We start from the raw sequence: 27,537 nt of genomic DNA, 5'->3' as shown, positions 1-27,537 counted from the left end.
AGATTGCCAATGAGAGGGCTTGACAGCCACGCGCCTTCAGGAAGCAACAGTGGCCTCCAGTGAAACAGACTTAGGTTCACGAGGTTGTTGAACGAGAGCAGAGGGGAAGCTCGTGCTTCTGGACGAGGCCTCCCTTGCTGAAGGATTACTGCGCCTTGTAAACATGCCAAGCCCTTTTCTTTCCCCTCCCCCTTTTCTTTCCCTTCAGCTTGGCTTTGACCTGGACCGGGAGGTGTACCCTTTAGTGGTCCACGCGGTGGTGGATGAAGGAGACGGTAATGGGCGCTTTCTGTCGCCCTTTGGTGTTGGCTGAACTCGCTGCCCTTTGGTGGCTCACAGCCCGGGTCGCCGCCGTGGCCTCGGGAACAGCACGCCCCCTCTGTGGGGTCAGGCAGACAGTTCCTCTGTCCCCTTGCCCTCCCGAGAACGGCCCTGGGTTAGGGAACGGGCCCCTTCTCCTGACGGCCCAGAGCGTCTGGTCTGCCGGGTGTCAGGGCGTCGAGGGAGGTAGGTGATGGGCGCCGGAGGCGTGCCGTGTGGCTTTCTTCTTCATCCACGTGCCTCTGTCTTTTTCAGAGTATTTTGGCCATTGCCATGTACTGCTGGGCACTTTTGAAAAGGTGAGTAACTTCACAGGCCTCACTTCATTCTGCTGAACTGTGTTTCGTGCGGGGCCGCCAGCGGCCTATCTGCCGGGCCGGCTCCAGAGGCCACGCGGAGGGGAAGGGGCACCACACCGCGGCCTCCATCCAGCCCTGCTGCCGGCGGGCGGTGCCACCTGCGGCTCTCGAGGCCTCAGTTTCCTCTTCTGAAACGGAAGGGTCAGGCCAGATGCTCGTGAGGCCCCGCGGCGGGAGGAGTGTGTCATTGCACACACGTGTCATTGAGGCCGGGTGCCCTCCCGGCCCCGCCCCCGCGCCCTGACCGCCCTCTCTCGTTCCAGCACACCGACGGCTCGTTCTGCGTCAAGCCCCTCAAACAGAAGCAAGTGGTAGGTATTTGAGGGCCGGCGAGCGTTGGCCCCCAGCCTTCCCTCTTTTCAGCTCTCGCTTTCTTTTTCTCTTTTGCTTAAGCACCTTTTTTTTCTCTTCCACTCCCCCCCTTTTTTTAATTCAAGAAAAGCTAAAAAAAAAAAAAAGGAGTGCTTTTGTGTGTTAGAAGCTCCTTGGGTGGTCTGAAAAGAATACTGACTTCTGGTGTCTCTTGGTCCAGACTTGTTGGCGTGGAGGCAGCCATTATCTGAGCAAAGGACTCGAGAAAGGAAAGAACAAGATTTTGTCTCTTGACATTAGGTTTAGGGAGAACTCTTTTCACTGAAAATGCCAGGGCAAGAAACATTCCGAGCTAAAGGATAAAGGGTCGGGGTCCAATTCAGAGCCAGTTAGGGCCCTTGGCTTAATTCCCCCCACCAACTGTTTTTCTAAAATTCCGAGTTGCCTGGCCATCTGCCGTCTTCCAGAACGACCAGTGAGCTACGCATATGTCTGCTCCAAGTCCTAACCCTGCTGTGTGCTGGCGCTTTCCTTTTTTTCCACTCTCGCAGGGGAGCCCTGGGGAGTGGTGCCAGTGGCACTGGCCGGCCCCCTGCAGATGCGTGACAGATGTCCGAAATTCTGGGTTATTCATTCTTTGGGGTGAGGCGCTCTTCCCTCTTAATGAGGTCAATCATAGTCGGTAACACCTTAGTATGAATCTGTTGACAGTATCTTTTCCATTATAATCAGTAGGTCGGAACAAGTTTTAAGAGGCAGAGCAGGAAACAGATCCTGAGCCCAGGGTACTGCCTGGGAAGGCCGGGCTTTGGTGAGTTGTCTCCTGGGGAGGCCTCATTCCTCAGGGCACCCAGCTTGGCATTAGCAGTGACTCTGTCAAACTGGAGAGTGAGCTGTAAAATCGGTGACAGGCTAGGTCTGAGCGGGGGATCAGTGGCACAGAGGTGAGGCAGAGGGAGGAGCGGGCTTGTGTAAAGAAACAAGAGAAGGGCCCGCTTTGCCTCTAACATGGCCCAGGCTAGCGGGAGTGGGCATTGAACTTGGGGTTTAAGGAACAGGGCCAAGAGGGGTCCTTGGCTCTGTGGGCGACGGGGTGGCTCGTGCAGGTGACGGGCTCCATCGCATCCCCTTCAACGTCTTACTCTCCCCCCTCTGCTTCTGAAGGTTTCCTTTCCCCGCTTTTCCTTGCCCATTTCCCCTTCCTTCCTTCCTTCCTTCCTTCCTTCCTTCCTTCCTTCTTTCCTTCCTTCCTTCCTTCCTTCTTTCCTTCCTTCCTTCCTTCCTTCTTCTCTCTCTCTTTTCCATGCCTTCGTTTTTACAATGTCTACACTTATCACTGCTTACATAGCCAATGCTTGTATTTTGATGCATATCCTTCCATTTGCTAGTCTGTCCCTTCCTAACTGTCTAGAACAGTGAGCTCCAGGACACAGAGAAGTGTCCTATTTGTGAACTTTTATGTGCCCCGTCGGGCATAATGGTGGGTGAATCCAACACTGGATTTTCTTTTCCCTGTCCGAGAGAAAACGTAAGTAAATAAAAGCATCCCTAACTTGTCTAGTCCCTTATTTGGCTTTTTTCCATTGGGCATCAGGAGTCCTTGGTTACCAGAGGAGGTTGAGGGACAAGTTCCCACTTATCTCTGTCGAGTCAGCCTGCCCTTGAACTTCTCTGTTTGCTCTTCAGGTAGATGGGGTCAGCTACCTCCTTCAGGAGATCTATGGAATTGAAAACAAGTACAACACACAAGAGTCTAAGGCAAGTTCCATCCAAAATGTTGAGTGTACTTTTCCCTGGGGGCGGAGTGGGAAATGCTCTGGTAAAGCTAGGATCTCAGGGTGTAGCAAGCCCAGCTCCGGAATCCGTGTGGTCCTGGGGGGTGTTCTCTGGTTCCTTATCTCAGATGCTTATGCTCTCATCACTTCTGAAATGAAAAGCACAGGCAGGTTGGGATCAGCTGTTCCTGGGGCCCTGCCCACTCAGTTACCTGCCGGCGTTCTTCCACTGCCCCCGCCCTTCCGGGTGTGGTCTCCCAGGGCCCCCCCAGAGCTGTCAGAGAGGACAGATCTGAGCCCCGTAGGACGAGCTTGAGATAAATGGTTCCCAGAAGTGAAACTGACCAGCACGTGGGCGCCCTTGCTGAACGGTCAAGTCAAGTCAAAGTAGGGGCGCCGGGGGGGGGGGGGGGGGGGGGGGGGGGGGGGGGGGGGGGGGGGGGCGGGGCTCAGTCCGGTGAGCGTCCGGCTCTTGATTTTGGCTCCAGCCATGACCCCACGCTTCCTGGGATTGAGCCCGCATCAGGCTCTGTGCTGACCGTGCGGGGCCTGCTTGAGATTCTCTGTCCCCCTGCCTTTCTTTCTCTCAAAAGTAAACATTTTTCCCCCAGTCCCAAGTAAAGCTAAGGCTTTGCTCTTACCGCTCGCCTCGGTTTTCGGGCAAGCTGCTTGTAAAGAAAATGTAGGACATGAAGGTCTTTGTGCCGCTGGCTGAATGTCTGTCTCCTGGGACAGGTGACTGAGGACGAGGTCAGCGACAACAGTGCTGAGTGTGTGGTGTGTCTCTCGGACGTCCGGGACACCTTGATTCTGCCCTGCCGCCACCTCTGCCTGTGCAACACGTGCGCCGACACCCTGCGCTACCAGGCCAACAACTGCCCCATCTGCCGACTGCGTAAGCCCCAGACCTGCGGGCGGAGCCCCGACGGCGGGGTCTGCGAACTGAGCGCCGCTGGGGTGGGGGTGGCGGGGGCGTCCTGGCTTCCGCCGGGCTCTTGGGTATCCCTGACTCCTGATGGCCCGTCTCCGCCTTCCAGCCTTCCGGGCACTGCTTCAGATCCGCGCCATGAGGAAAAAATTGGGCCCCTTGTCCCCAACCAGCTTCAACCCCATCATCTCCTCCCAGACATCTGACTCGGAAGAGCACTCAGTAAGTCGGGCTGCCCACCGGGACCGTTTGTGAGGCAGGCGTTCTGGGCTTCCTTGCTGCCTTTTTTCACCTTCCACCCTTCTTTACCTGACTTTGCAACAAGGAATTAATCCTTGGCACGCTGCAGGGTTCAGTAAGCTGGCCGAGGCCACCTGTGTTCAGACCGACCAGTACTACCACGGAAAACTGATTACTGATCATTAAATCCCCCTTTTCCTCCCTGGGAACTCGGCGTCCGGTTAATATCTGCCCAGAGCTGTCTGCACGGCCTGCTCCCAGTGAGTCCAGCTCTGGAACTTCCCCCCCTAGGCAGGAACAAGGGGATGGTTGTTTTGGATTTGAATACAATTTACTGTCTTTATCCGAGTCCTCTCTGAAGGTAACTTTTTCTTTATCCCATTTCATGGCTTTGGCCGAGCGGATGAGACCTTTCGGTTGGTTTCACAGTGTAAGAGGCGAGAATGCAGCCTCGACCCGTGTGGCCGCGGCAGACCCGGCTCCAGGTTCACGAGCCACCAGAAGCGAGCCGTTACTCAGCCCATGGAAGTAGGGTAATTAGTCAGCGATTTAGGGAGGAGAAACCAGCTTTGCACTTTACTCCCTCCCAGATTAACAAATAGAATTCCCAAGGGAGTAACTGGTTAACTCTTAAAGCCAAGCCAAGCAAACCAGACCTTGAAGACTGAGAATAAATTATATGTGAATCTTTCTTGGACCTGGCCTGGGAGAGGACCCTCTAAGCTTAAAAGCAAAGGAACACTACCAAAAAAAAGTGTAGATTTTACCATATAAAAAATTTATAGTTCAGATGTGTCAAAGTTTAAAATTAAAACAGGCAAACAACAAATCATTTAGAGAAAAAAAATGCGTTCACCACATTTATGTCAGAGGAAGGACTAAATCTCTGTCATGGCTCATACGATAAAACAGTAGATAAATGGACAAAGGACAATTAAAAAAATTTTTTTAACGTTTATTGATTTTTGAGAGGTGGAGAGAGACCAAGTGGGGGAGGGGCAGAGAGAGAGGGAGACACAGAATCCGAAGCAGGCTCCAGGCTTCGGGCTGTCGGCACAGAGCCGGATGTGGGGCTCAAACTCATGAACTGTGAGATCATGACCTGAGCCGTAGTCAGATGCCCAACTGACCGGGCCACCCAGGTGCCCCAAAGGATAATTTTTTAAATTCTCAGAAGAGGATGCTTAGCTGGTTAATAATCTTTTTTTTTTTTTTTTAAGTCAACCACGTTACAGATCCACAATATGCAAAGTAAAATGAGGTGTGGGTTGGGGGGGAGCTGGGTGGCTCAGTCAGTTCAGAGTCCAACTTCGGCTCAGGTCATGATCTCGCGGTTCACGGGTTCAAGCCCTGCATTGGGTTCTGTGCTGACAGCCCAGAGCCTGGAGCCTGCTTCGGATTCTGTCTCCTTTGCCCTCTGCCCTTCCTCCACTTGTACTGTCTGTCTTTCTCTCAAAAAACTGAATAAACATTAAAAAATAATAATTTAAAAAATAAAATGAGACACCTGGGTGGCTCAAATCTGTTGAGCATCCAACGTAGGCTCACGTCATGATCTCAGCAGTTTGTGAGTTCAAGCCCCACATCGGGCTTGCTTCGGTCAGCAAGAGCCCACTTCCAATCCTCTGTCCCCTTCTTTCTCTGCCCCTTCACCACTCTCTTTCTCTCCCTCCCAAAAAATAATTTTAAAAAATAAAATGAGATACCATTTTTCACCTTTAGGATTCAAAAGCTTTTTTTTTTTAAGTTTTGTGTATTTATTTTGAGAGAGAGAGAGCATGAGCGGGGAAGGGGCAGAGAGAGGGAGAGAGGGAATCCCAAGCAGGCTCCACGCTGTCGGCACACGGGGCTCGAACCCACCAATCTTGAGACCATGACCTGAGCTGAAACCCAAGAGCCAGCCACTTAACCGACGAAGCCACCCCGGCGCCCCCAGATTCGAAAACTTCTGAAAGATACTCCACGCTGTCAGAGAAGCAGTTAAAATAGGTTTTCTGCACTGCCCACAGGAGTGTGACTGGAAGGCTCACGGAAGAAACAAAACGGAAGAGCCCTGCGCCTCAAGCGCCTTAAAAACATCTATATCCGGTCATCTAAGATCTAAGAATTTAATTCCCAGGAAACAACGTGGAGAAAAAAAAGATTTGTGGGAACATCTCTCTCCTTGCTAGATGAGATGTTGCCTGATCCAAAATTGCTATATAAAACCAATTAAATCTTCAAAAACAATAAAAGACCTGTAGACAAGGCTGGCCCTCACAGTGTGGCTCACGGTAGGAGATGGCGGACGCAGCTAAATCCCTAGCAGAGGAGAACAGGTAGCAAACACGGAATGTGTGGAAAGGGGGCACGTATGAAGGAAAATCCTTAGGTTTGCTGAAATAAGCAGGATATAAAATTGTTATTTACTGATAAGGGCGCCTGGGTGGCCAGTTAAGTGTCCGACTCCCCATCTCGGCTCCGGTCATGGTCTCCTGGTAATGAACCTGTATTCCCGTTATAATCAGAAAAGTGAATATGGCTGAGTAGAAATTCCTCTGTAAGCGAAATCTAGGAATGTGCGCTTCCCTGACATTTTATCTTTCTTTGGCCTCCTTGGCAGCAGCTTTTCTTGCCAGACCAGCTGTAAAAGAAAACATTTTTTTTCAGCGTGGAGAAACATGATCGTGCCATAAAACAAAGAGTGCTTAATTAATTTTTCAACCTGTCTCTGCTTCCCCTAGTCCTCAGAGAACATTCCGCCCGGTTATGAAGTGGTGTCTCTTCTGGAAGCCCTCAATGGGCCCCTCACCCCATCCCCGGCGGCTCCTGCCCTCCATGTGCTTGGAGACAGCCACCTCTCAGGCATGCTCCCCTCGTATGGCAGCGATGGCCACCTGCCCCCTGTCAGGACGCTGTCCCCGCTAGACCGCCTGTCTGACTGTGGCGGCCAAGGAGTCAAGCTCAAAAAGAGTCTCTCCAAGTGAGTGGACGGTGTTGTCCCAGGGGGTCCTGACGATATAGAGACTGTCACTCAGGACTGGCTTACGCCCTGGGTCCCCAGGGCAGTGTAGACCTTCTGGGCTGTTCCCAGAGCTTTTTTGTTCCTCTCAAGACCTGGGGTGAACACCCAAGCAGGAGGTTACCCCGTTCCGTAGGGGAGGAAGATACTTAGGGTCCCTGTGGGTACTTAGAAGAATCCAGACAGGCAACTCAACTGTGATTTGGGGGGAAGAGGACATCCCTAGGGTCACTGACGCCCGTGGGGAGCGTCGCCCAGTCTGAAGACTGGATGAAGGAGCTTTGTGCTCTGTACCCGTAGCTCGTAAGCATTTGCCCCCAAGCGGGCACAAGTCAGGATCATAAGCCTTCGTTCCGTGGCCGAGTTAAGGAGCGTATTTTAGAGATGAAAGTGTTGAGACCCTAAAAGTGTCAGTGATTTTTCCCAGGTTCAGATACACGTTATGGAAGGAGCTAGAGGGAAAGCCCGGATTTTCCGACCCCCCTGAAGAGGGCTCAGTCTCCCCCTGGACTCTTTTCCACCTTCGTCCTCCTCCCTCAGCCCTGGGCTTCCTCCCCGCCCCTCCCCACCCCCTTCTTCCCGTGAGAGGCCAGGCCAGCCCCGCTCTGCCGTGGACTCGAGCCAGAGGCCTCTCCCTCCGGCCGCCGCAGGTCTGTCTCCGAGAACTCCTCCGTGTTGCATGAAGAGGAGGATGAGCGTTCTTGCAGCGAGTCAGAGACCCCGCTCTCTCAGAGACCGTCGGCTCAGCATCTGGAAGAGGTAACTTCACCCCATTCGTCTCTCCGACGGATCGCAGGCTCTTCCACCCCACGTGCCTCTCCAGGTCCATCTGCCTTCATTCGCTCCTCAGGCACCTTGGGACAGCCTTTGAGACAGCAGCTAAGATTTCATTACACCCCTCTTTGCAACAAGACGGTGAGGGGCGCCTGGGTGGCTCAGTCGGTTAAGCATTCGACCTCGGCTCAGGTCATGATCTCACAGCTTGTGGGTTTGAGCCCCGCGTCGGGCCCTGTGCTGACAGCTCAGAGCCTGGAGCCTGCTTCGGATTCTGTGTCTTCCTCGCTCTCTGCTCACGCTCTGTCTCTCAAAAATAAATAAATTTAAAAAAAAATTTAAAAACAAGCAAACAATATATTGAGCCCGTGTTCTTTACCAGGCACTGTTCCCTCTGCTGCGAACAGTGGTGGTAAGGAAACTACAGAACCAGGACTGACGGTCTTGATATTGGGGCCGGGAGAGCAGGGGTGTATGGACGGTGCTGTGGATTGGCTCATCAGACAAGGGAGTTCAAGGCCGGAGGTGGGGGTTGCCGTCTGTGAACCGAGGCGGAAGGAGGTGAGAGAGACACACAGGAGTCTGAGGAAGAGGCTTGCGGGCAGGCCTGGGAACAGGTGGCGGGGGGGCTTGCCACCCGTGCCCCCCACGGGCTCTATTGAACAGCTTTGTGACCCCCGCCCTGCGTACTGCGGGGAGCCAGGTTGAGTGGAACAGGCAGACCTGATAACATGGTTCCTGACCCTGGGAGCTCAGGGTCTAGCTGGGGACAGGATGCGCACACAAGTCCTAGGGCTGCGGCCAGCACTGTTTGTGCCGGCACGCCGTGTGTTCGCTGAATGAGAAAATGCACGAATCTTTTTTAGTGTTTTATTTATTTTGTGGCGGCAGGGCCAGGGAGAGGGGGCCAGAGGATCCAGAGCAGGCTCCCCGCTGTCAGCAGTGAACCCGACCCAGGGCTCACACTCTGACCTGCGGGGTCATGACCTGGACCGGAGTCAGAGGCTCAGCTGACTGAGCCACCCGGGCGCCCCAGTGATGAGTGAATTCTAACTGTCGGGAAGAAGTGGCCCACAACAGGGACAGTGAAGTGGCAGAGACGGGAGCAATTGTAAGCCAGGGGAAGCACAGTGGAGAAGTGGCATTTGAGCTGACTCTCGGCATGTTCTGACTCGCATTCGAGGTGGCGCAGGCAGGGCAGGGCGCGCGGAGGCACAGGGTGGAGGTGCGGTCCTGCGCAGGCCCGGGGCCCGGAGGGCTCTGCTGTAGGAAGGCCCGCCTGACACGGCGGCAGAGGGGCCGCCCCGAGACCAGCAGGGCCCTCAAGACGACTCCGCCGGCCCAGGCCCAGGCCGGAAGGAATCCCTGAACCACAATAAAAACAGAACTCCTCGGGGCCCCCGCCTGGCTCAGTCGATGGAGCACTGACTCCTGCCTGATCTCAGGGTCATGAGCTCAAGCCCCACACTGGGCGTGGAGCCCACTTAAAACAGAACAAAACCGAACAGAACTCCTGGAGAAAAGGTTCTGGGGGTAGAATCCCCATCTGCCCAGGATGGGGTGAGGGTAGCGGCCCCAGTGACAGATGGCCGGGGTGTCAGGAGTGGGTGGGGGGCCAGGGTGCTGTTGGTGGGAGGTGGACTGAGCTGGGGCCAGTGTCCGGGAGGCAGCGAGACCTCCGCTGGGTTTGTGTTCTCCTTCAGAAGGAAAGCGGTTTGTAGTCCTGGGGAAACCTGGAGTGTCCCCGTGTCACAGCTGCCGGGTGACCTGTCACCTGAGCTGCAGTCTTTGTGTGGCCCTAGCAGATGCTGTGCCTCAGGCAGGGCATGCTGACTGAAGTTGGCATCTCCCCTGGGAGACAGGCAGCCCAGGCCAGGGCGGCTGGGCGGTGAGGACAAGGGAAGCTGCCCCTCCTCTGCACGTGGCCCACTGACAAAGGGGCCCTCAGCCCCCCACCCCTGTGCCCCCCGCACCCTCCATAGCCAATCCCCTGCCCTGACACCCTGCACTTTGCACTTAACTGTCTCCCTCCAGGAATGTGGCGTGACTCCAGAAAGTGAGAATCTCACCATGTCATCGTCGGGAGCCATTGACCAGTCGTCTTGCACAGGGACGCCTCTCTCCTCCACCATCTCCTCCCCGGAAGGTACACGCGCGTCCCCCCAGCCCAGTGCTCGGTGCTCCCGAGGGTGGACTTGGGCCAGCGGGTCGGCGCCTAGGCTGCCTAACGAACCAGGCCCCAGTCAGAGGGGAGGGGGGTCCTGCTGACAGCCGGGGGGCCCTCCTCTCCCTCCGGGCCCTGCCGTCAGCGGTTCCTGTAACGTGAAGTCAGAGCCGGGCAGACCCCGGCTCCCTGGGTAGACTTCTGAGCTCTAGAACGGAAAAGAGCAGCAGCTTGGAGGACCTTGAACCTGAACCTTGTTGGGTCAGGGTGCGGCGCAGCCGCTGTGGTCGGAGCCCGACCTCCCATCTCCCTCCTTGTGCTCCGGCCTCCACAGACCCTGCCAGCAGCAGTCTGGCCCAGTCCGTCATGTCCATGGTATCGTCCCAGAGCCGCCACTCCCAGATCAGCACCGACACGGTCTCCTCCATGTCGGGCTCGTACGTCGCCCCCGGCACTGAGGAGGACGGAGAGGCGCTCCCGTCGCCCCGGACCGCCAGCAGGGCCCCCTCAGAAGAAGGAGAGGTGAGAGAGGAGCCTGGGGACGGCCCCTGCCGCTGGCGCTCCGCACACCCACCCAGGCCACCCACCCACCCCAGGGTCTGCCTGGTACAGCTACCGAGTGCCCACCAGGCTCGGAAGGGACGTCCGGCCGACGAGGTGGGGGGTGGAATCAGACCCTCCCTCCCCCAGACTGCTGCCTGGCGCGAGCGGGGGGCTGTCTGCGCCCTGATTCCCATTGCCCTGTGGCAGGTGACGCCGGCAGCCTCTCCGGACAGCAACTTCGTTGGCCTCGTCGCCGAGGAGCAGGACGCGGAGGTAACGGACGCCGACGGTGGGGGGCGCAGCAGGATGGGGGCTGTTCTGGGAGAGAGGCCTCCTGAGGGGGCGTGCTCGGCTCAGTTCGGGTGGGGGTGGGGGTGTAGAGGGAAGAGCGGCCACGCGCTCCGGTCAGCGGACGGTCTCACAGCACCGTGTCCCGGTCCCCATGTCGCAGGCGTGGAGTGGGTGCCGGAGGGAGCTCTTCCGGGCCAGACCCTCCACCTGAGAGTGTGTGTGTGTCCTTCGTTCACTTGGTGTTTACACAGAATGACTGGCTTGGGCACCTCCTGGCATGGGGTGACATAAAGAGCCCAGGGACCTGGTGTTGGCCTCCCCCTGGCCCTGACCGTATAGACTCGGGCAGGGGCACCTGGCAGGCTTAGTTGGTGAAGCGTCCAACTTCAGCTCAGGTCACGATCCGGTGGTCCATGAGTTTGGGCCTCGTGTCCGGCTCTGTGCTGACAGCCTGGAGCCAGCTTCAGATTCTATGTCTCCCTGTCTCTTTGCCTCTCTCCTGTTCTCTCTCTAAGAAATGAAAACACATTAAAAAAAAGAGAGAGAGCTTGCCACTCTTGATCTCGGGGTCGTAAGTTCGGAGCCTCACGTTGAGTGTAGAGATTATGAAATCTGTTCATCCAGGAGCCCCTTGGCAGGTGGTGTGAACAGGATTGCAATGCAGTGAGAATACCCTGACGGAGGCGTTCGAGACGTGCACAAAACGCCCAGATCACGATGAGGGCACCAGAACCCTCTCTTGAACCAGATACTCTCACGGAAATATCTGGATCGGGTTTGGGATCCTAAAGGAATTTCTGCAAGTTTCATGATCTTACTCTTTACCTTTCACTTGACAACTGTTATTTCCGCCTTCAAGAGACAGTGTGAGCTAAACTGTTACCAAGGCTCTTCCTCACGCTCCCCGGGCACGTCTGTAACGGGCCTGCGCCACAGTCCCCGCGGGCACACCGCGCCTCACCAAGCCAGAGCTGTCTCTGCTCAGCCTCCTGGGCCTCTCAGACACGACGGGAAATGTGTGCCATTGACGCAGGCCCTGCAGTGAGATACCATTAGGCCAATTACTTCTGTCTTCAGGTGATCAATAGATTCATTTTACTGCTGTTATAGACTCACAGCGCCTTCCTTCTGTCCTAGGGAAATGATGTTATAGAGGAAGAGGATGGATCCCCCACACAAGAAGATGGTAAAAGACCTGGTCTTTTGCTCCCTCTTATTAGATTTCCTTCTTGGGCATTCTTGAAAGGGTACAGAAAGGGACACTGGGATGACTCGGTGGTGCCAGCGTACCTGTTGGGGGAAGGTTGTCTTCTCGACGGAATATCCAGGCAAGCAGGGTATTTCAGGGCCACCGCGGTCTTCCTGGCTCTTTGGAGGCCTCAGGGCCAGGACATCAGGACGGAGCCGCTTCAGAAGGTGCCCAGGGAGCTCTATCCGCGTGGCCCAGGTTCCGAAGCTTCCTGGGCGACCCCCTGTCACCTTCCCTCCTTCCGGCTTCCGCTTTTCCGCTGAGTGCCCCCACCCCCCCACAGCCCCCCTGGCAGCCCCGATGATTAGCAACAGCAAAACAGTTTCCACCACATGGGAGAAAGGACCGTTAGGCAGCTGGTTTGGTTTTGCTTTGGTGAAGAAGGTGGCTGATGTCTCGCTAGTGGAGGGACCTTCGGAGCCGGGGAGCGCAGAGCAGGTGTGAGAAGGCGACAGACACCAGCCGCTCCATGTAGACGAGCGCTTGTAGGCTGCCGGCATGATTTTCTTCGATGTAACTCAGCCCCCACTGTGTCTTCAGACGGAGGAGTTTTGTTTCTAGCAAGGCTGGGCGAGGAGGCATGATCTACAGAGCAGGGAAGTGAGATGGGGCGGGCGGGGTAGGCTGGAGAAACCCCCCGGGAACGGACGGCCATGTGCTCCCAGCACCTCTTCCTCCCCCAGAAGGGCACCTCCAAGGCAGGCCCGGGCCGCAGCCCGGACGCAGATGTCATCCTACCTGCTTCTGCTTTAGCGCTGGCCATTGCTTGGGGACCAAGGGGCGTGCATGCTGGCCTGACCAGGGAGCCCTGAAGGAGGGTGGAGGGGGCGGCCACCAAGGCTGTGCCCCTGCCCGGCCCGCCCGAGACGGGGCCGGGCGCGTCGTCCACTCGGTGGATGCCTTCAGCGCTCAGGGTCAGCGCTGAGTTACCCTTTGTGATTGCTGCCTGCCCGTAGAATATTCTACGCCTACAGGGTGGCAGGTGGTTTCCGCCTGACATTCCACCATCCCGCACGGCGGATTTGCGTTTTTTCCTCTCCCTTGCACAAAGAGGAAAACGGAGGCACAGGGGAAGCTAGCAAAAATAACTTCTGCAACTTTCCCCTCACGAGTCTGTAGGCTTCTGGTCAGCCTCTTGAAGCAGCCTCAAAATAACAAATTGTTTCATAGGGAAAGAAAACATAATTTTGTGAACATGGTGATTCTGATTTAATATGCAAAATTATGGAAACCAAGACCTTTAGTATTTTATCATTTTATAGAGCCTTGTGGTCATAAACACCACACACACACACACACACACACACACACACACACCTGACAGATGCGGGCAGGGGGAGTCTCTCCCTTGCTTCCCCCTTCCTCACCCCCTCCCCCACTGTCCACACCTGGGTGCCGGTCCATTGAGCCGGCGCCCCGCAGAGCTGGGAAGGGCCAGTTAGGGAGACAGACAGGGAGACAGGGCAGGACAGGCAAGCACACAGGCGGGCTCACACAATTTGATTCCTTTATTGTCCACTCTCTCCCCACTTAATTACTGTCTTTTTTTTAACATATGATTTGAGTTTTTTTGTCTCCATCCTTAAGATTTTTTTTTGTAAAGGACAGCAAAGCAGAGAAAAAAATACCGCCAGCCCCTGTCTAACTGCGTTAACTCCCTTACAGGCCAGAGGACACGCGCATTTCTAGGTATGGAGTGTGACAATAACAATGACTTTGGCATCGCAAGCGTGAAAGCACTGGACAATAAGCTGTGCCCTGAGGTCTGCTTACCTGGTGAGTGGCAGTCTGCTGAACATGAACTTGGTGGGAGCTGCTCCCCTGCCCGCACCCCTGCGCTCACCCTGGGCCACCCGTCCCCTGCCCCGCCCTTCCTGCCAGAAGGCATGGGCTGTGCTAGGCTGCTGGAAGCCAGATGCTGAAAGGAAGTGAGGCGGCCCTGGGCGAGTCCTTGAACTTTGTGCCGGGAGCACACCCTGAGCACACCTCTGAGCAAGAATATTCGGACCGGTCGGGAGTAAAAAACCCCTCCTTCTGAATTGGCCTGAAGGGGCAGCCCTCCACCCCCTTCCTGCAGGCCACTTGGCAGGTAGCCTGGCCTTGTTTTCATCAACAGGAAGTGTGGGGCAGACCCCGCCTCCCTAAGAAGGTCTTGGAAAGGTAGCCTGAGCCTCTGGAGAGGGGATCTGTAGCTCCTCCGGAGGAGGAGCAGGGAGGAATTTGAAAGCCGACATTTTTTAGACCACAAAGGGCTCTGTGGTCCCGTGAGCTTTGGGTTCCCAGTTGCATTGTACTTACTAGACCTGGATCCCAAAGCAGAGGTCAGGGGTCGAGGGTGACCGTGCTCCCCGGAGCCCTACCTGTAAGTTGGGTCAGGACTGCTGATAGGCCCCTGTTTTCCTTCTCGTGAGACTGAGCCGGGCCCGGGACACCTTCCTATACAGGAACCGTGTTAATCCCTCTGGGCACTCCCCCCTTCTAGCCCATGTGCTCATGCAGGGGCTCCAGGAACCCCTCCTCTGAAGCCCAGTCTTCCCCCGACCCCCACCGCCAGGGGACGAGGTCAGAGCTGCCCTCCTGGCTTCATGATCGTCATCCACATTGTGGCATTTGGGATCTCCCCAGCGTCCCCTGAAATGGAGACTTAGTTGAACTTCAGAACGGCCTCGTCACATCATGGGTCCAGTGCTTTACTCGCTCAGCGAAGCGGCCAGAGGCGTCGGAGCAGCGCAGCCTCCTGTGGTGGCCGCTGTCCGGCAGCCTGGGGGTGACACAGGGCCTCGCCCGCCCTGCCCCACACAGGCTTGTGGCGGGGAAGCCGCAACCCCTGGAAGACACTTTCTCCAGCCTTTCAAAGGCCTCTCTGGTTGTTCTCTATCTAGTGTGTCCTGAATATACTGCCCAGGACTCTTCGTGGTCAGTGAGGCCAAAAGATGCCGTGTCAGGCCTGGACGGGAGCCATGGGGCCAGGCGCACTTCACTTCCTGCCTTCCCGCTCCGCGCCTTGCTTCCGTCTGTCCATTTGTTTCTCACGTCTTTTTGCCAAACGTAAATCTGTCTGTCTGGTTTGTTTCTTTTGAAGCTCATTTATGTTACGTAGACCTCGTCTGGAAGTTCATGTTCACTCCGCGCCAGCACCGACCCCCACCCCCGCCCCCAGCCCCGCTGTGCCCGACACCAAGCTTGCTGGGCGTGCGCACGTGCCGGAGGCTCCTGCCTCGGTCTCGGTCCTGACTGGCGAGGGCCTGCATTCGATAGCGGACCTTCCGGGGAAAGAAAGATTTGTCAAAATAGATGAGTCCCCGTCCCACAAACAATGGGGATACTTCTGTGCTAAGCGGTCTGCGGAGGGGCCATTTGGGATTGGCACACCCTGGGGCCCTAGTCGGGAAAGATGACATCTCTGTCCTCTCTGCCCTGTGTCTGCGGCGCCTGCCGGCAGCCGTCCTTCCGCTAGGCTCCTGTCTCCCTCGGGGGGCTCCCCCACGCGCCCCCGTTTCTCGGCGGAGGGAGCTGCCGGGAGCCGTTTTAGCCCACCATGCTGGTGGAAACCGGCTTTGTCCCTTCTGCTCCCCCCCGACTCCCTCCGGCCAGCCTGCTGGTGGGTATTCATTCCACTGACGGGATTGCGGGAAGACGAAAGCCCCCTGCCCCGGGGTTCCTTCCGGGGCTCTCAAGAATCAGGCGCTGAGGGTAAGCTGGTTCGCAGTCCAGGCCAGACGTGCGGCCAGATGCCCGTGGCGCCTGTCGGGAGAGCGACTCGGGTGTGAGCACCCGAGTGTCCCCTGTGCCCCCTCACCGCGGTCTCGGGGGCTCTTACTGGAGCGGAAAAGCGCCTCTGCTTTCTCGGCAACACGTCCCTCCAGTTCTCCTGGTAGCAGCATGCTGGGGAACTCTCTGGAAGCGTCTGTTGGGTTCATAACGGGAGTATCCGGTGTGGTAGGTCCCGTGGAATAAACAGGCCTCTTGACGCTCCGCCGAGTCCGGGATGCCCGCTGGCTGGCTCGGCCCCGAGCTCTGCCCCGTGCGGGCCGTTCTCAGGCTCTCGGGCTCATTGGCGGCACCGGCCAATGAGAATCGGAGCCAAGGGGAGCACCCCACGCTCTCCCTCTACCCCGTGCCGCGCTCCCCCTGCTCACCCGCTATCCACCGGGAGGCCCGGCCCATGCTGGAGACCATGCGGGTCCCTGTCCTCACCGCTCCTGTCACACTAGTGGGAGTGTCGCTGAGAGGGCGCCTGTAGCCTTCCAGCCCTTCTTCCCCTAAGAAGCTTCTGAGCCTTCTTGGGCCCCAAGACCAAGGGGGGGTGGTGTGTTCTGAGATTGTTCTAGAAGGTGTCAAAGGGAGGGAGTCTAAGTTGACAGGTGCAGGTGGTGAGCAGGTTGGGCCTGTGAAGCTGTGCTGACTGGATGAAGTATCACACAGGTGGCAAATGGTGGCCAGGGGACCAGCGATAAGTCTGTGGAAAGGTTCTGGGTTGTGTAGGTGATGGGGCGGGGGGGTGGAAGCAAAAATAATTTGGGTTTGTCAGTGGAAATAGAAACATATTTTTAAACGACCGCCTTGTGCAGGAGGGGGCATATCCAGCGAAACATAGCAATTCCTTCAGGAGCTCGAAATCCAGTTCCCTCCCCGCTTCAAGCCTCGCAGCCCAAGGCCGAGACGCTGCTAGGAGGACGCACACTGCGTAGACAGACTGCATAGACACGAAGGAGAAATCGGAGTTAGGTTTCTCGTTCCACCAGAAACTCCAGGAGGCAGGCAAACTGTCCAGCACCTATGCTGAATCAGTGGCTCGGTCAAGCTGGGAAAGGGGTGTGCAGAACTCCCCTAAATCTGCTCCTCAAACCTACCTCTAGAGGTCTCTCTGCCTTCCCATTTCACCTCTGAATGGGGGCCAAGGGGAAGGCACCTTATCTATCTCCCGGATGAATTTTCAGTCAACAGGCTCCAGTCTCTGGCTCAGGGGCCCGACCAAGTGGGAGCACGTGCCCGGGATCCCCATCAGCGAGCCGGTTCCCCTCTGCACACGGGAGCAGGGAGCGGCCGCAGGGTTTTGCTGAGGGCCCGCCGTCGGGGTCCTTTGGGACGGGGGCAAGGGCACCACATTATTGCTGCTAACCCTCCCCTGGCCACGGAGTGAATCGAGAAGCCAGCGAGAACAGGTCCTTCAGGTCTGAGTGCTGAGGTTACTCCAGAAGAAATGGTTCTGGGCCCTGCTCAGGGTTCCAGAGCGGTGCAGTCTGTAGGAGAACGCGTGTGAATTCAGAGTCCGGACAGCCTGTCGGTCTGGTGTCCCATGGCGTGCTGGTTGGTGGCGGCAGTGGCGGTGTGGATTTTATTTTGTGCATGCATGTGTGTCTTCTCTTTCGTTCACCATTTGCTTTTGGTCTTTCCTACCGAACAGCCGCAGTTCCGGAGTCCTGCCCCATAAACATTGAGGAATAGGTATGAGATCTACCAAATTATATAAGTGAACAAACAACTCACTGTATCTGGGGGTCCCTGACCTAACAGGCAATCTTGCCTTCTGTCCACCCGGTCACACTGAAGAGAGCCACCCTTAGAGGAGAATGCACTGGGTCCCAGGTCCTAGACTCCAGGGAATAGAAATCTCCGACTCCATCCAGATTCGAGAGATAACCTGCGAATTTTCTGTTCCGCTCACATCTCTTCCCTGGGGCCCACCTCCGCCCACTGCCCCGGGAGCCTTGGGTTGGCTGATCCCGCCAGGACGCTTACCGGAGATTAGCAGTTTATAGCTATTTGATTGCAGTGTTCGGGCCATGATAGGGCCCTGGACAGCCCCTGGCATGAGGCTGAACCCTCAAACACGAGCACAGTGAGCCTCGGGCCCTCCCTCTGCACCCGGTCGGCCCGGCCAGTCCCCTGCATGTCCTCCGAAGGGCCAGGCCTGCCCCAGAAGAGCTTGTGGTCTAATAGAAAACGTCAAGGGTCAGGGGTTCCCTCGCAGCCTGAGGCGCACGGTGCGCTGGCGGTCGGGCTGGAGGGCACGGGGAGGCGCAGCCTGGAGGTCTGTCCGTCAGTCAGTCATGAGCCAGGAGTGAAGCCCGGGTTTTCTGGTGACAGACAGACAGGAGGTAGGGACGGATTAAATACAGAGCATGGAGGATAGAGGAGCCAAGAATGGGCATCCGGGCCACACAGCTGGTGCTCCTTGTGCGGGAGCCGGGGCGGGTTTGCAGGACAGGTTTAGTGGGTGCCACCTGGGCGACCTGAGGGCTCTTGGGCTGGTGTCTCCTGGGGTTGATGGTGACCCCAGTGGGCTGCTCGGGCAGGAGCGGGGACAGAGGTGAAGAGCAGCGGGTGGGCCCATCACACCTGCACCTCCCCCGCCCCCACCTTTCTGTCCCGGGCACCCTGCTGAGCAGCCAGCCCCTTCCTGCCCCACCCGGCTCCCACAGCAAACAGTGACACCGGGCCCAAATTAACATGCTCTTCTCACGCCCCTCACTGCTTCCTGCCCTGGGGAAAACCTCAGCCAGACCCCCCACAACATCTAAGCAAACTTCCAAACAAATAAAGATACAGAAGTGGATCGGAGGGCAAGTGCGCAGAACAAGAAATGCCCTGCATGGTCCTCTCTGCAGTCCACAGTGGCCGTGACTGCACCTAGCCCACAGGACAGGAACAGCCCCCTGCCCCCAGGGGCGCTCACCTCGCCCTATTCTCTCCCTCGCTGTGGCCTGCACACACACGGGGGTCTCAGGTGACACGCATCCCGCTAGCTTCCTTGCTGAACTCCTGGGCTGTCCTGTTGGAGGCGCCATCCGGACCTGGCCAGGGGGTCTGGCTTCTAGACCCTTTTCTCTTCTCCAGGCACCTGGCCGGCCGATGACAACGTTGCCAGTGGTCGGCACACACGGCGCCCGCGCTTACCATCCGGCAGCCTGGAGGACCCCCAGGACAGGCCTTGCGTGTGGGGTCCTTTGGCCGTCTGAGAGCCTGCCCCCTGTCCCTGGCCTCCCCCCGACCCTCACATCCCATCCTGGCCTCACTGGACGGCCGGCCTCCTGGGCGTCCTCGGTGAAACCACGAAGACTGTCTACATCTAGATGTGGAGGTCAGCCTGCCCCTGCTCCCAGCACCCTTCCCCTCCCAGAAGGAACGGGAAGCCGCCTCTCCTCGGGGGCCAAAGCCTCTCCGTGAACTGCAGCTCCGGAGACCTTCTGCATGGACTCTCTGGGAGGCACCCACCTTGATCTTCAGGTGGACCCGAGGTCGTTGTTCCCTGTGCACCTTTTCCTCCTAAGGGGGCACCACCAAGAAGACCTGGAGTCTTGGCAGCTTTGTTATGAACACACCTCTGGCATTTTCTGGAACATCATAAGCAATTTGAAATCTCTAGCGTGGGGTGGGGCTGGGGTGGCCCCATTAGCCGAGTTTCCCTCAAAAACATCAGGAGCTCCTTTCTTTACGACGAGAAACTGTGGCAACCAAAAACAACCGTCCTTGCTTCTGGTCACAGAGCTAGTCCCCCGGACCTCGTGCGTCTGTCTGCTTAGGAAGGAGGCCTCGAATCTGAGAATCCCCCCCAGTTACAAGGTTACCCTTGGGAGGGTTACTGACCGTCAGGTGCAACCCTGAAGGCCCGGCGCTCCATCGTAAGGCGACTTTCCAAAAAACACATCTTCGACCACCTCGTGCGCCAGGTAACCGTGTCAGGAGCTGTCGGACGTTCTCACGGTTCATCACTACAGCCCGGTCAGGGGGGACTCCTGTTGTCACTGTCCCTGTCCCCCATGAAACAGTTGAAGAAACTGTGTGAATGGTCAAAGAAACAGGCTGAGAGGAGTGGAGCAGGGATTCTCGAGCTGGGGCCTCCCCACCCCAAGTGGTCCCCTTCCCTGCCTTCCGGACCTGCCGAGCTGGAGCAGGGGAGGGGGAGGTGCTTGGCCCACGGGCTCTTTAGAGATTCAGAGATTCTACTGTTCAGACCACATCCACCCCCCCCCACCCCGCCCCCACCACTCCACAGCCCCGTGCAAGGCGGAAGTCTGGAACAGCAAGACCAGGCTGCGGGCTGCTGGGAGTTTCTGCTCTCTCCGTCGGTGGGTCCCACACAGTTCTTGGACGCATGTGTTGTCTCCTGGCTTTGGGAAAAGGTGCTCTTTCAGTGGAGGATGAGACCCGGCAATCTGTGAGGCCGAGAAGCCACAGAGCCGTGGGCTCTGACCGTCATGGTGGCCTGTCTTTGTATTTGGAACTGTTACCCTGGGGTTTCCGACACCCCAAAGAGGGCCCCATGCCCAGGGGATCCTCACCCCTTCCACGTAGCTTCTTTCCACTGGCAGCGGGGGTGGGGGCCGGAGAGCCTTGCCTGGCCTAGTGGTTATGGCTCAGGTCCTGCCCTGGTTGGGGGAATGCCTGCTGTCCCAACAGACACGACATGGGTCACCCCTGAATCTCAGCTTCTGTCTTGAGTCCCCACGTCCCTTCTCTGAGGCCTCCTGGGGCCTCTGGACTCTGCTGCTTCGGGCCCCAGGCCTTGTCCTTCTTCCCCCAACACTCCCACGGCCCCTTTTGCGGTTGAGATTGGAGCAATAACCCCACTTCCTGATTTCCTTGAAGTTGAAGCCCCATGGAGCAGGGATCTTCCCTCAGCCTGGAGAGGGGGGCACACAGCCTCGCCTCGCCTCGTGGCAGGTCGTTATCACCGTGGGGTGTTAGCGGAGATGAAGGAGATGTAGGTAAACAGCAGGAGCCCTGAGAGGAAGCCATTATCATTGCCCCTCCTGGAGGATCTGCGTCCCTTACAGCCCAGGCTGGGTCAGAAATGGCCCTTTCACTCCTGTTCCTCAGCCTGATCCGTCTGTCTCTCTGTCTCTCTGTCTCTCCTACCTCTTTGTTCTCCTTTGGCTCTTAGGCAAGCAGAAAGACCCCATCCAGAGGAGCTGGTCTTTAGTCGACTTGATCAGGGAACAGGGCAGCCCCCGACCTGACCGCGCCCAGTCCGTCATCTGGGGACAGTTGTGTTATAAGCAACGGATCCATAGGGGATGGGGTGGGGCCTGGGCGCTCACACGAAGGCACAGACCACCTGGAACCTGTGGCTGCGGCCAGCTCCAGTCCCAGCTCGCCCATGGCCTCCAGGGGAGCTGATTTTGGCCGCACAGAGCCTTGCTCCTCCACCCAGTTCCACCCATCAGTCTAGGCCGCACTGGGGCACCTCCTGGGCACAGAACTGCACACTTTGAGCCCTCTCACCTCGGGAGAGCTCGTGTGCTGTCCACCTGATCTTGGCATGCTGGTTGATCACTTTGCTTTAGGACCTGCACACCTGGCGTGTGTGTGTGTGTGTGTGTGTGTGTGTGTGTGTGTGTGTGTACTGTTTGTGCCATCAGTGTGCCCCTCTTGCTCCGTGGGGTACACTCGTGGGCACACTACAGTGGGGACATCAAGGATGCAATATGTATGGATTGCTGCATGATTCTTTAAAGCGAATAAAACTGTTTACACGGGAAGGAAAGCATTAACTGTGTCCTTGGCTTATTTGTAATAGTTTCAGTCCGACTTTCTCCAGCACTGAAATATTTCTACTTAAGAGAATCTCCAAGTGGCGAGGAGGGGGAGGCAGAAGGTAGGAAAAGCCCTGCTGGCTGGTGGGGGTGGGAGTTGAGAAGCCACCCGGTGGACACCGGCTCCCCACCCCGGCACTCCAGCTTCTGGGCAGGGGCCTGAGTGGGAGCCCTCACCCCGCCCTCACCCTTAAACCGGAGAACTTCCGCCACTGCAGCTCCTCAATAATTGAAGAGCAGGAAAGCTGGTAACCGGCGGGAGGCCAGGGGAGGGGAGGAAGAAGCCCCTGGTGTCCCCCTCCCCTTAGTGCATGCCTCTGAAAAGTTGGTGAAAAGAACGGGGCTGATGACCCTGCAAGGGAAATTCTGCCAGTCCGACGTCTGTTTCACTCACCGGCTTTGTTCCCTCCGCTATCTGAAAAGAAGCCTCTGGAAAGTCAGTTTCCGGGAACTTTGCTGAGTGCAGGGGTGGGGAGGGAGTCGCTTACCGGGAAACCCTGCCCGCCTCGGGGTGCCTGGGATCGGTGCGGCCATTGCCGCGGACCTGAGCGGCAGGTGGCATCGGAGAGCCAGCGGGCACCCAGACGACGCTCAGGGTCGCGAGGGCGGGAAAGGGGACGGAAACGTGAGCCCAGAGGAGAGGAAAGGAAACCCCAAGCACACGGTTCCCGAGCCCGAGCCGGCTCTGGCCTCCCCAGCCTTGGCCCCGCGCGCCCCGGGCTCGGTCCGCGGAGCCGTCGACGCCCGGAGCAGCCGGGACAGGGAGGAAGCGAGGGCGGGAACGCGGCTGCCCCGGCGGACCGCTCGCCGACGTGCCGGGGGCCTCGGGCGAGAGCCGCGCGCTTCTCCGAGCCCTGCGCGGGGCCCTCGGGCGGGAATGCGCCGAGCCGCGACGCGGTGGCGGGTAGGGGGCTGGGTGGCGCGGGAGAGGGCGGCAGAAGGAGGCGGTTCGGTAAGAGTTACCGCCAGAGAGAGTGGCTAGAGCCCGCGATCTCCTTAGAAACGCACTGGCCAATAGCAGCAGCGGAAGCTGTTTATGGGGGCGGGGCGTCGCCATGACAGCAGAAGAAGCCTTTGCAGCGGCTACTTAATGCCGGTCTGGGGGCCACGGGCGCTCAGAGAGGCGCCGTCGGGCGGGGGTGAGACAAGGGACGCTGGCAAGGCCCTCAAGTTGGGCACAGAGAGCCGCGGGGGGTGGGAGGAACTTCTTCCAGAACCTTCCTTTGGCCCGGGCTGCGCTCTGAGCCAGGTAAGGGACTGGGACGGCTGCTGGCCGCGGGAAGGGAGGGTGTCCGTACCAGCCCGCTCTCCCATCCGTCCTCGACTGAACTGGTGGACCCGGGAATGACATCTGAGTTTGGGGGACGCTCACTTCTCGCCTGTGTAATTCCTATCCTGTTCCTTTCCTTCCCCGTTATCTCCCATCCTAATGTTTCTTTTCAAAGATCAGACGACTTCCCCGTCTCGGGCCTCTGCCCTGTCCGGTCTCTGCCCTCCTGGGCTCCCTCGCCCCATTTCCGTTTGTTGCGGGAGGGTTGATTCCCCGCTCTCGGGGAGAAGGGGCTAGCCTACGATACCCCTGTCCTCTTCCCTCATTTGGCTAGTAAAGAAAGTCTCTTCCAAAACCCCGGAGAGGAAAAGAGTGCGACGGACCCAGCGGGGGGTCGGACCCCGGGGCACTGGTTCTGTTCCCCACACCTCGGCCAGTGAAGACCCTTCCCGGCAGCGGGGACAGCTTTAGAGGAGCCTCCCCTTCCTCGCACGCACTCTCCCGGGCGGGGGAAGTGCTCAGTTCCCGCCGTGGTCCCCCGCAGGCTTCACACCGGTCTTCCGAGGCGACCCCCCGGGCGCGGGATGGCAGCGCGCGTCCGGGAAGCCCTGTAACTGGAGCCGCCGGAGTCAGCGGGCCGGAGAGCGCGGCAGGCCACCCCCCGGCTCAGCCCGTGGATGTTGACCGCCCCATCGGAGGGTACCCACAGACATGGCGGAGAGCTGGCTACGCCTCTCGGGTGCCGGGGCGGCGGAGGAGGCCGCGCCGGAGAGCTGCCTCGAGGAGCCCGATGCCCTGGATGACAGCCTGACCAGCCTGCAGTGGCTTCAGGAATTCTCCATTCTCAACGCCAAGGCCCCCGCCCTGCCGCCGGGGGGCACCGATCCCCACGGCTACCACCAGGTGCCAGGCTCGGCGGCACCGGGGTCACCCCTGGCGGCGGATCCCGCCTGCCTGGGGCAGCCGCATACTCCGGGTAAGCCCACGTCGTCGTGCACGTCGCGGAGCGCGCCCCCGGGGCTGCAGGCCCCGCCCCCCGACGACGTGGACTACGCCACCAACCCGAGTGTGAAGCCGCCCTACTCCTACGCCACGCTCATCTGCATGGCCATGCAGGCCAGCAAGGCCACCAAGATCACCCTGTCGGCCATCTACAAGTGGATTACGGACAACTTCTGCTACTTCCGCCACGCCGATCCCACCTGGCAGGTAGGGGAGGCGCGGGTGGTGGCCGCTCCCTCCCCCCTCACCTCCTTTCTCCCCACGCGGGGCGGACTGACTGGACTTATGTCCCAGGTCCGCACTCCAAGTAGGCTCGCTGTGCAGCCAGGGCCCCGAGGGAGGAAGGCCGTCGAGGAAGGACCTCATGGGAGCCCAAGGCTTGGAACTGCCCCTCCTTTGCCTTCTGAGAGAGAGGAGGGAGGATATTTAAAGGGGTTTAGAAAGAATACAGACCTACAGACCCCAAAGTTCCTGGGGAAGGCACCTGTCACTCATCCAATAGACCCAGCCCCAAGATCAGGGCCACATTATGCGTGGACATGGCCCCCTGAGAGAGGATGATGGACTAAGGGACACATTTTTGTCCCAAGTCCTAGAATTCCTAGACACCGCCCTGCCCAAGGACAGCCTGTCAAGGCCCAACTCTGAATTGGATGAGGGATGACCCTGCCAGGCTCCGCATTCTGTCTTGTGGAAGTTGCCTGGTGGAGGGGGTGGGGGGCGGGGGGCGGGACCCGGCATGGGAAGGCCAGCGGTGTCCCCGTGGAGGGGCTGGGGGGCCTTCCTAAAGTCGCTGCCCCAGCCCCTCACCCAACTCCTCCAGTTTCCTGCCTCCTGTCCTCCCCCTCTTCTCAGTCAGCCTCCCTGGGGTGACAATTACCTGAGCTGGGTGCTTTCCACAGGGGCTCTCCCTGCCGTGCGCACTGGCTTCGTGTTCCAAGTCTCCGGAACCTGGCACAGAGCAGCCAAGGGGCCTGAGCCTCCGTGTAAACATCCCAGCCTTGCCTGAGGGCCACTACCCACCCACCCACTCTTCCTTCTGGGCCCTAAACCTCTGTCCCCCGGCACAGTTTGGACAAGACAGTGCACCTAGGAATGAACAAGGCAGAATGATGACTTGAGGCCAAGCAGACCCGAGTCTTCCGCTTTAGATCAGGGTCTCATTGGAGAGAGAGGCCCCAAAGCCCCCAGAGTCTTCCCTGGGGCACCCACGGGGAGCAGACTGCAGAGTCCCGGTCCCAGGCTACTCCACATTGCTCAGGCCCCAGCTCTGCAGCGACGGTCATTTGGAGCCTCGATGAGAAAGCAGAGACCAGCTACCCCCCACCCCCACCCCAAGGCTCTGAAGCTCAGGCTTCGGGAAACTGGGGTCAGGAATGAGTGCTATGCTCCAGGCTGGGTAATAATCAACTGAGGCCTCGTAGCCCGGATGGGAGGCGGGGACCACGGGGAGGTGAGGGTGGGAGTGAGGGGCCGGGCCTGCAGCGGGCCCAACAAACAAGGCAAGTCATCAGATCCCCCCCACTTCATCCCTACACACGCCCTCACACCCTCCGTACCCCAGCCCCACCCCACCCCCGCCCACCTTTCAACCCACCCACTCTCTACAGGAACAGGGCCCGCCAGGCCCAGGCGGGGTGAGATGGCCGTCCAGGCCCTGGGGGAGCTGAAGCCTTTGGCCAGAGACCGCAAGCGGTGGGGTAAGGGAGGGAGGGCAGGCGGGGTGGCACTGGGAGCCACCCTGCGGCTCGGGCTCGGATGACTGAGCAGGCCGATATCCCGGCAACAGGGAACAAAAGCTCCCGGCCGCACTCCTGGCCGCCGGTGCCCTGTGGCCGGTGTCCCAGAGCCACTGGTCAGAGCGGCGCATCCGGCCCTCCTCCCCTGGGGGCAGAAGCACGCGTCGCCCCCCATCGCCAGCCCTCCTCGCTCACGCAGCCGACCTCTTTCTCTCCTCCTCCCTCCCCCTGCGCAGAATTCCATCCGCCACAACCTGTCCCTGAACAAGTGCTTCATCAAAGTGCCTCGGGAGAAGGACGAGCCGGGCAAGGGGGGCTTCTGGCGCATCGACCCCCAGTACGCAGAGCGGCTGCTGAGCGGGGCCTTCAAGAAGCGGCGGCTGCCCCCGGTCCACATCCACCCGGCCTTCGCCCGCCAGGCCTCGCAGGAGCCTGGCACCGCCCCGTGGGCCGGGCCGCTGACCGTGAACTCCGAGGCCCAGCAGCTGCTGCGGGAGTTCGAGGAGGCCACCGGGGAGGCGGGCTGGGGCGCGGGCGAGGGCAGCAGGCTCGGGCACAAGCGCAAGCAGCCGCTGCCCAAGCGGGTGGCCAAGGTCCCGCGGGCCCCCAGCACCCTGCTTCTGACCCAGGAGGAGCAGGGCGAGCTGGAGCCCCTCAAGGGCAACTTTGACTGGGAGGCCATCTTCGAGGCTGGCACTCTGGGCAGCGAGCTGGGCACACTGGAGGCCCTGGAGCTGAGCCCGCCGCTGAGCCCCGCCTCGCACGGGGACGTGGACCTCACTGTCCACGGCCGCCACATCGACTGCCCTGCGACCTGGGGGCCTCCGGCGGAGCAGGCGGCCGACAGCCTGGATTTCGACGAGACTTTCCTGGCCACGTCCTTCCTGCAGCACCCCTGGGACGAGAGCGGCAGTGGCTGCCTGCCCCCGGAGCCCCTCTTCGAGGCCGGGGACACTACCCTGGCCGCCGACCTGCAAGACTGGGCCAGTGTGGGCGCCTTCCTGTAAGAGGCCAGGCCCTCCCCCACCTCCGGACAGCGCCCGGAGTCAGGGCCCCGACTGCACCCCTGCCCCCGCACAGGCCCGCGGACACCCTCCCGCCCAGGCAGGGGCTGGGCCGGGTCTCCCGAGGCTGGCCCCCACGAGGCCCCACAGCCCCCAGCCCGGGCTGCCTTCAGAGTCCAGCCCAGGAGGCTGGGAAGTGAGGCCCAGGACCAGATCGGCTGCCTCCCCACCCCCCCACCCGGCCACACACACAGTGTTCCAGCGATCCTCTCCTCTCCCCTGCCCCGGGGATGGGCTCCCGCCCTGCACTGCGGGGGCTGCACCTGGAGGGGCGCCGGCCAAGCCGGGGAGCAGCAGCACAGGGCCCGCCCCTGGGTGCCTCAGCTCTGACACCTCTCCCGCTCCCGCTGTCCTCCCCAGGTCTCTATCTAGAGAAAGATCCCAGGTACAACAAATGCTAATTAGATGACAGCAAATTAACCCCCTGGAGGCCTCTCCGGGCAAAGCCTCCCCGGGGCTAGGGAAGGAGGGGGAGGGCTGGGGAGGGGGAGGGGACCGAAGGCAGTGACGGGAATGAGGTCGGGGAGCCTGGTGGGCAAGGAGGTTTCCTAAGGCTTCCGGGGTCTTTGGCGCCATCCCTCGAGGTGTGGCAAAGGATGTAAATCCCTAACGTTTGAGGCGAGGAGCAGTGGGGGAGGTGGGGTTCTGAGGGTTGGGGGAAGGGGCAGCTGAGCTGCAGTGGGGAGGGACAGACAGACTAATGTAGTGAGTAGAGCTGTAGCTAAGGCTTAACCGGGAGGGATGCCGAGCTTGCTAGAACCGCTGGGACCAGGAACTGGGGGCGGGGGGCAGGGCGATCGCCCGTGGTCCTGCCCGCGCTTGCTGGGGGGAGTGTCCTGCTCTACCCTGAGCCCCTCAGTCTGCATCCCACATCCACCCTCCTGCCCTGTGGGGGCAGTTTAACCTTTTTCATGGAAAGTTATTTACAATAAAACGTTTTTAAAAATAAAATTTTTAAAAATCTGA

At 59.0% G+C, this 27,537-nt stretch overlaps 2 protein-coding genes and 1 long non-coding RNA gene across 3 annotated transcripts in view; 2 read left to right on the top strand and 1 right to left on the bottom strand.

Moving 5' to 3' along the window:
- Nucleotides 1-21,450, top strand: part of RNF157 (ring finger protein 157) — a 54,739-nt gene extending 33,289 nt beyond the window's left edge. The window contains exons 6-19 of the mRNA XM_029927086.1: nt 209-275; nt 577-620; nt 944-991; nt 2,679-2,750; nt 3,503-3,662; nt 3,805-3,917; nt 6,659-6,897; nt 7,587-7,695; nt 9,745-9,856; nt 10,209-10,396; nt 10,625-10,690; nt 11,846-11,894; nt 13,623-13,733; nt 18,798-21,450. Coding sequence (XP_029782946.1) covers nt 209-275; nt 577-620; nt 944-991; nt 2,679-2,750; nt 3,503-3,662; nt 3,805-3,917; nt 6,659-6,897; nt 7,587-7,695; nt 9,745-9,856; nt 10,209-10,396; nt 10,625-10,690; nt 11,846-11,894; nt 13,623-13,733; nt 18,798-18,919 — 1,500 coding nt within the window. The 3' untranslated portion in view covers nt 18,920-21,450. The remainder of the gene's footprint in view (nt 1-208; nt 276-576; nt 621-943; nt 992-2,678; nt 2,751-3,502; nt 3,663-3,804; nt 3,918-6,658; nt 6,898-7,586; nt 7,696-9,744; nt 9,857-10,208; nt 10,397-10,624; nt 10,691-11,845; nt 11,895-13,622; nt 13,734-18,797) is intronic.
- Nucleotides 15,133-18,385, bottom strand: LOC115282740. Its single transcript, XR_003904730.1, has 4 exons — nt 17,700-18,385; nt 16,097-17,380; nt 15,778-15,864; nt 15,133-15,220 (listed from the first exon to the last, which is right to left on the bottom strand). It is a non-coding gene; the product is annotated as an uncharacterized LOC115282740 (long non-coding RNA).
- A 1,152-nt stretch (nt 21,451-22,602) lies between the features above and the next one.
- Nucleotides 22,603-27,537, top strand: FOXJ1 (forkhead box J1). Its single transcript, XM_029927860.1, has 3 exons — nt 22,603-22,745; nt 23,311-23,975; nt 25,744-27,537. Exons 2-3 carry the CDS (start codon nt 23,478-23,480, stop codon nt 26,512-26,514), a joined length of 1,269 nt encoding a protein of 422 aa, XP_029783720.1. The 5' UTR covers nt 22,603-22,745; nt 23,311-23,477; the 3' UTR covers nt 26,515-27,537.

The sequence above is a fragment of the Suricata suricatta genome, chromosome 17 (assembly GCF_006229205.1).
Source record: "Suricata suricatta isolate VVHF042 chromosome 17, meerkat_22Aug2017_6uvM2_HiC, whole genome shotgun sequence".
NCBI lineage: Eukaryota > Metazoa > Chordata > Mammalia > Carnivora > Herpestidae > Suricata > Suricata suricatta.
This window is presented reverse-complemented; position numbering and strand designations above follow the sequence as displayed.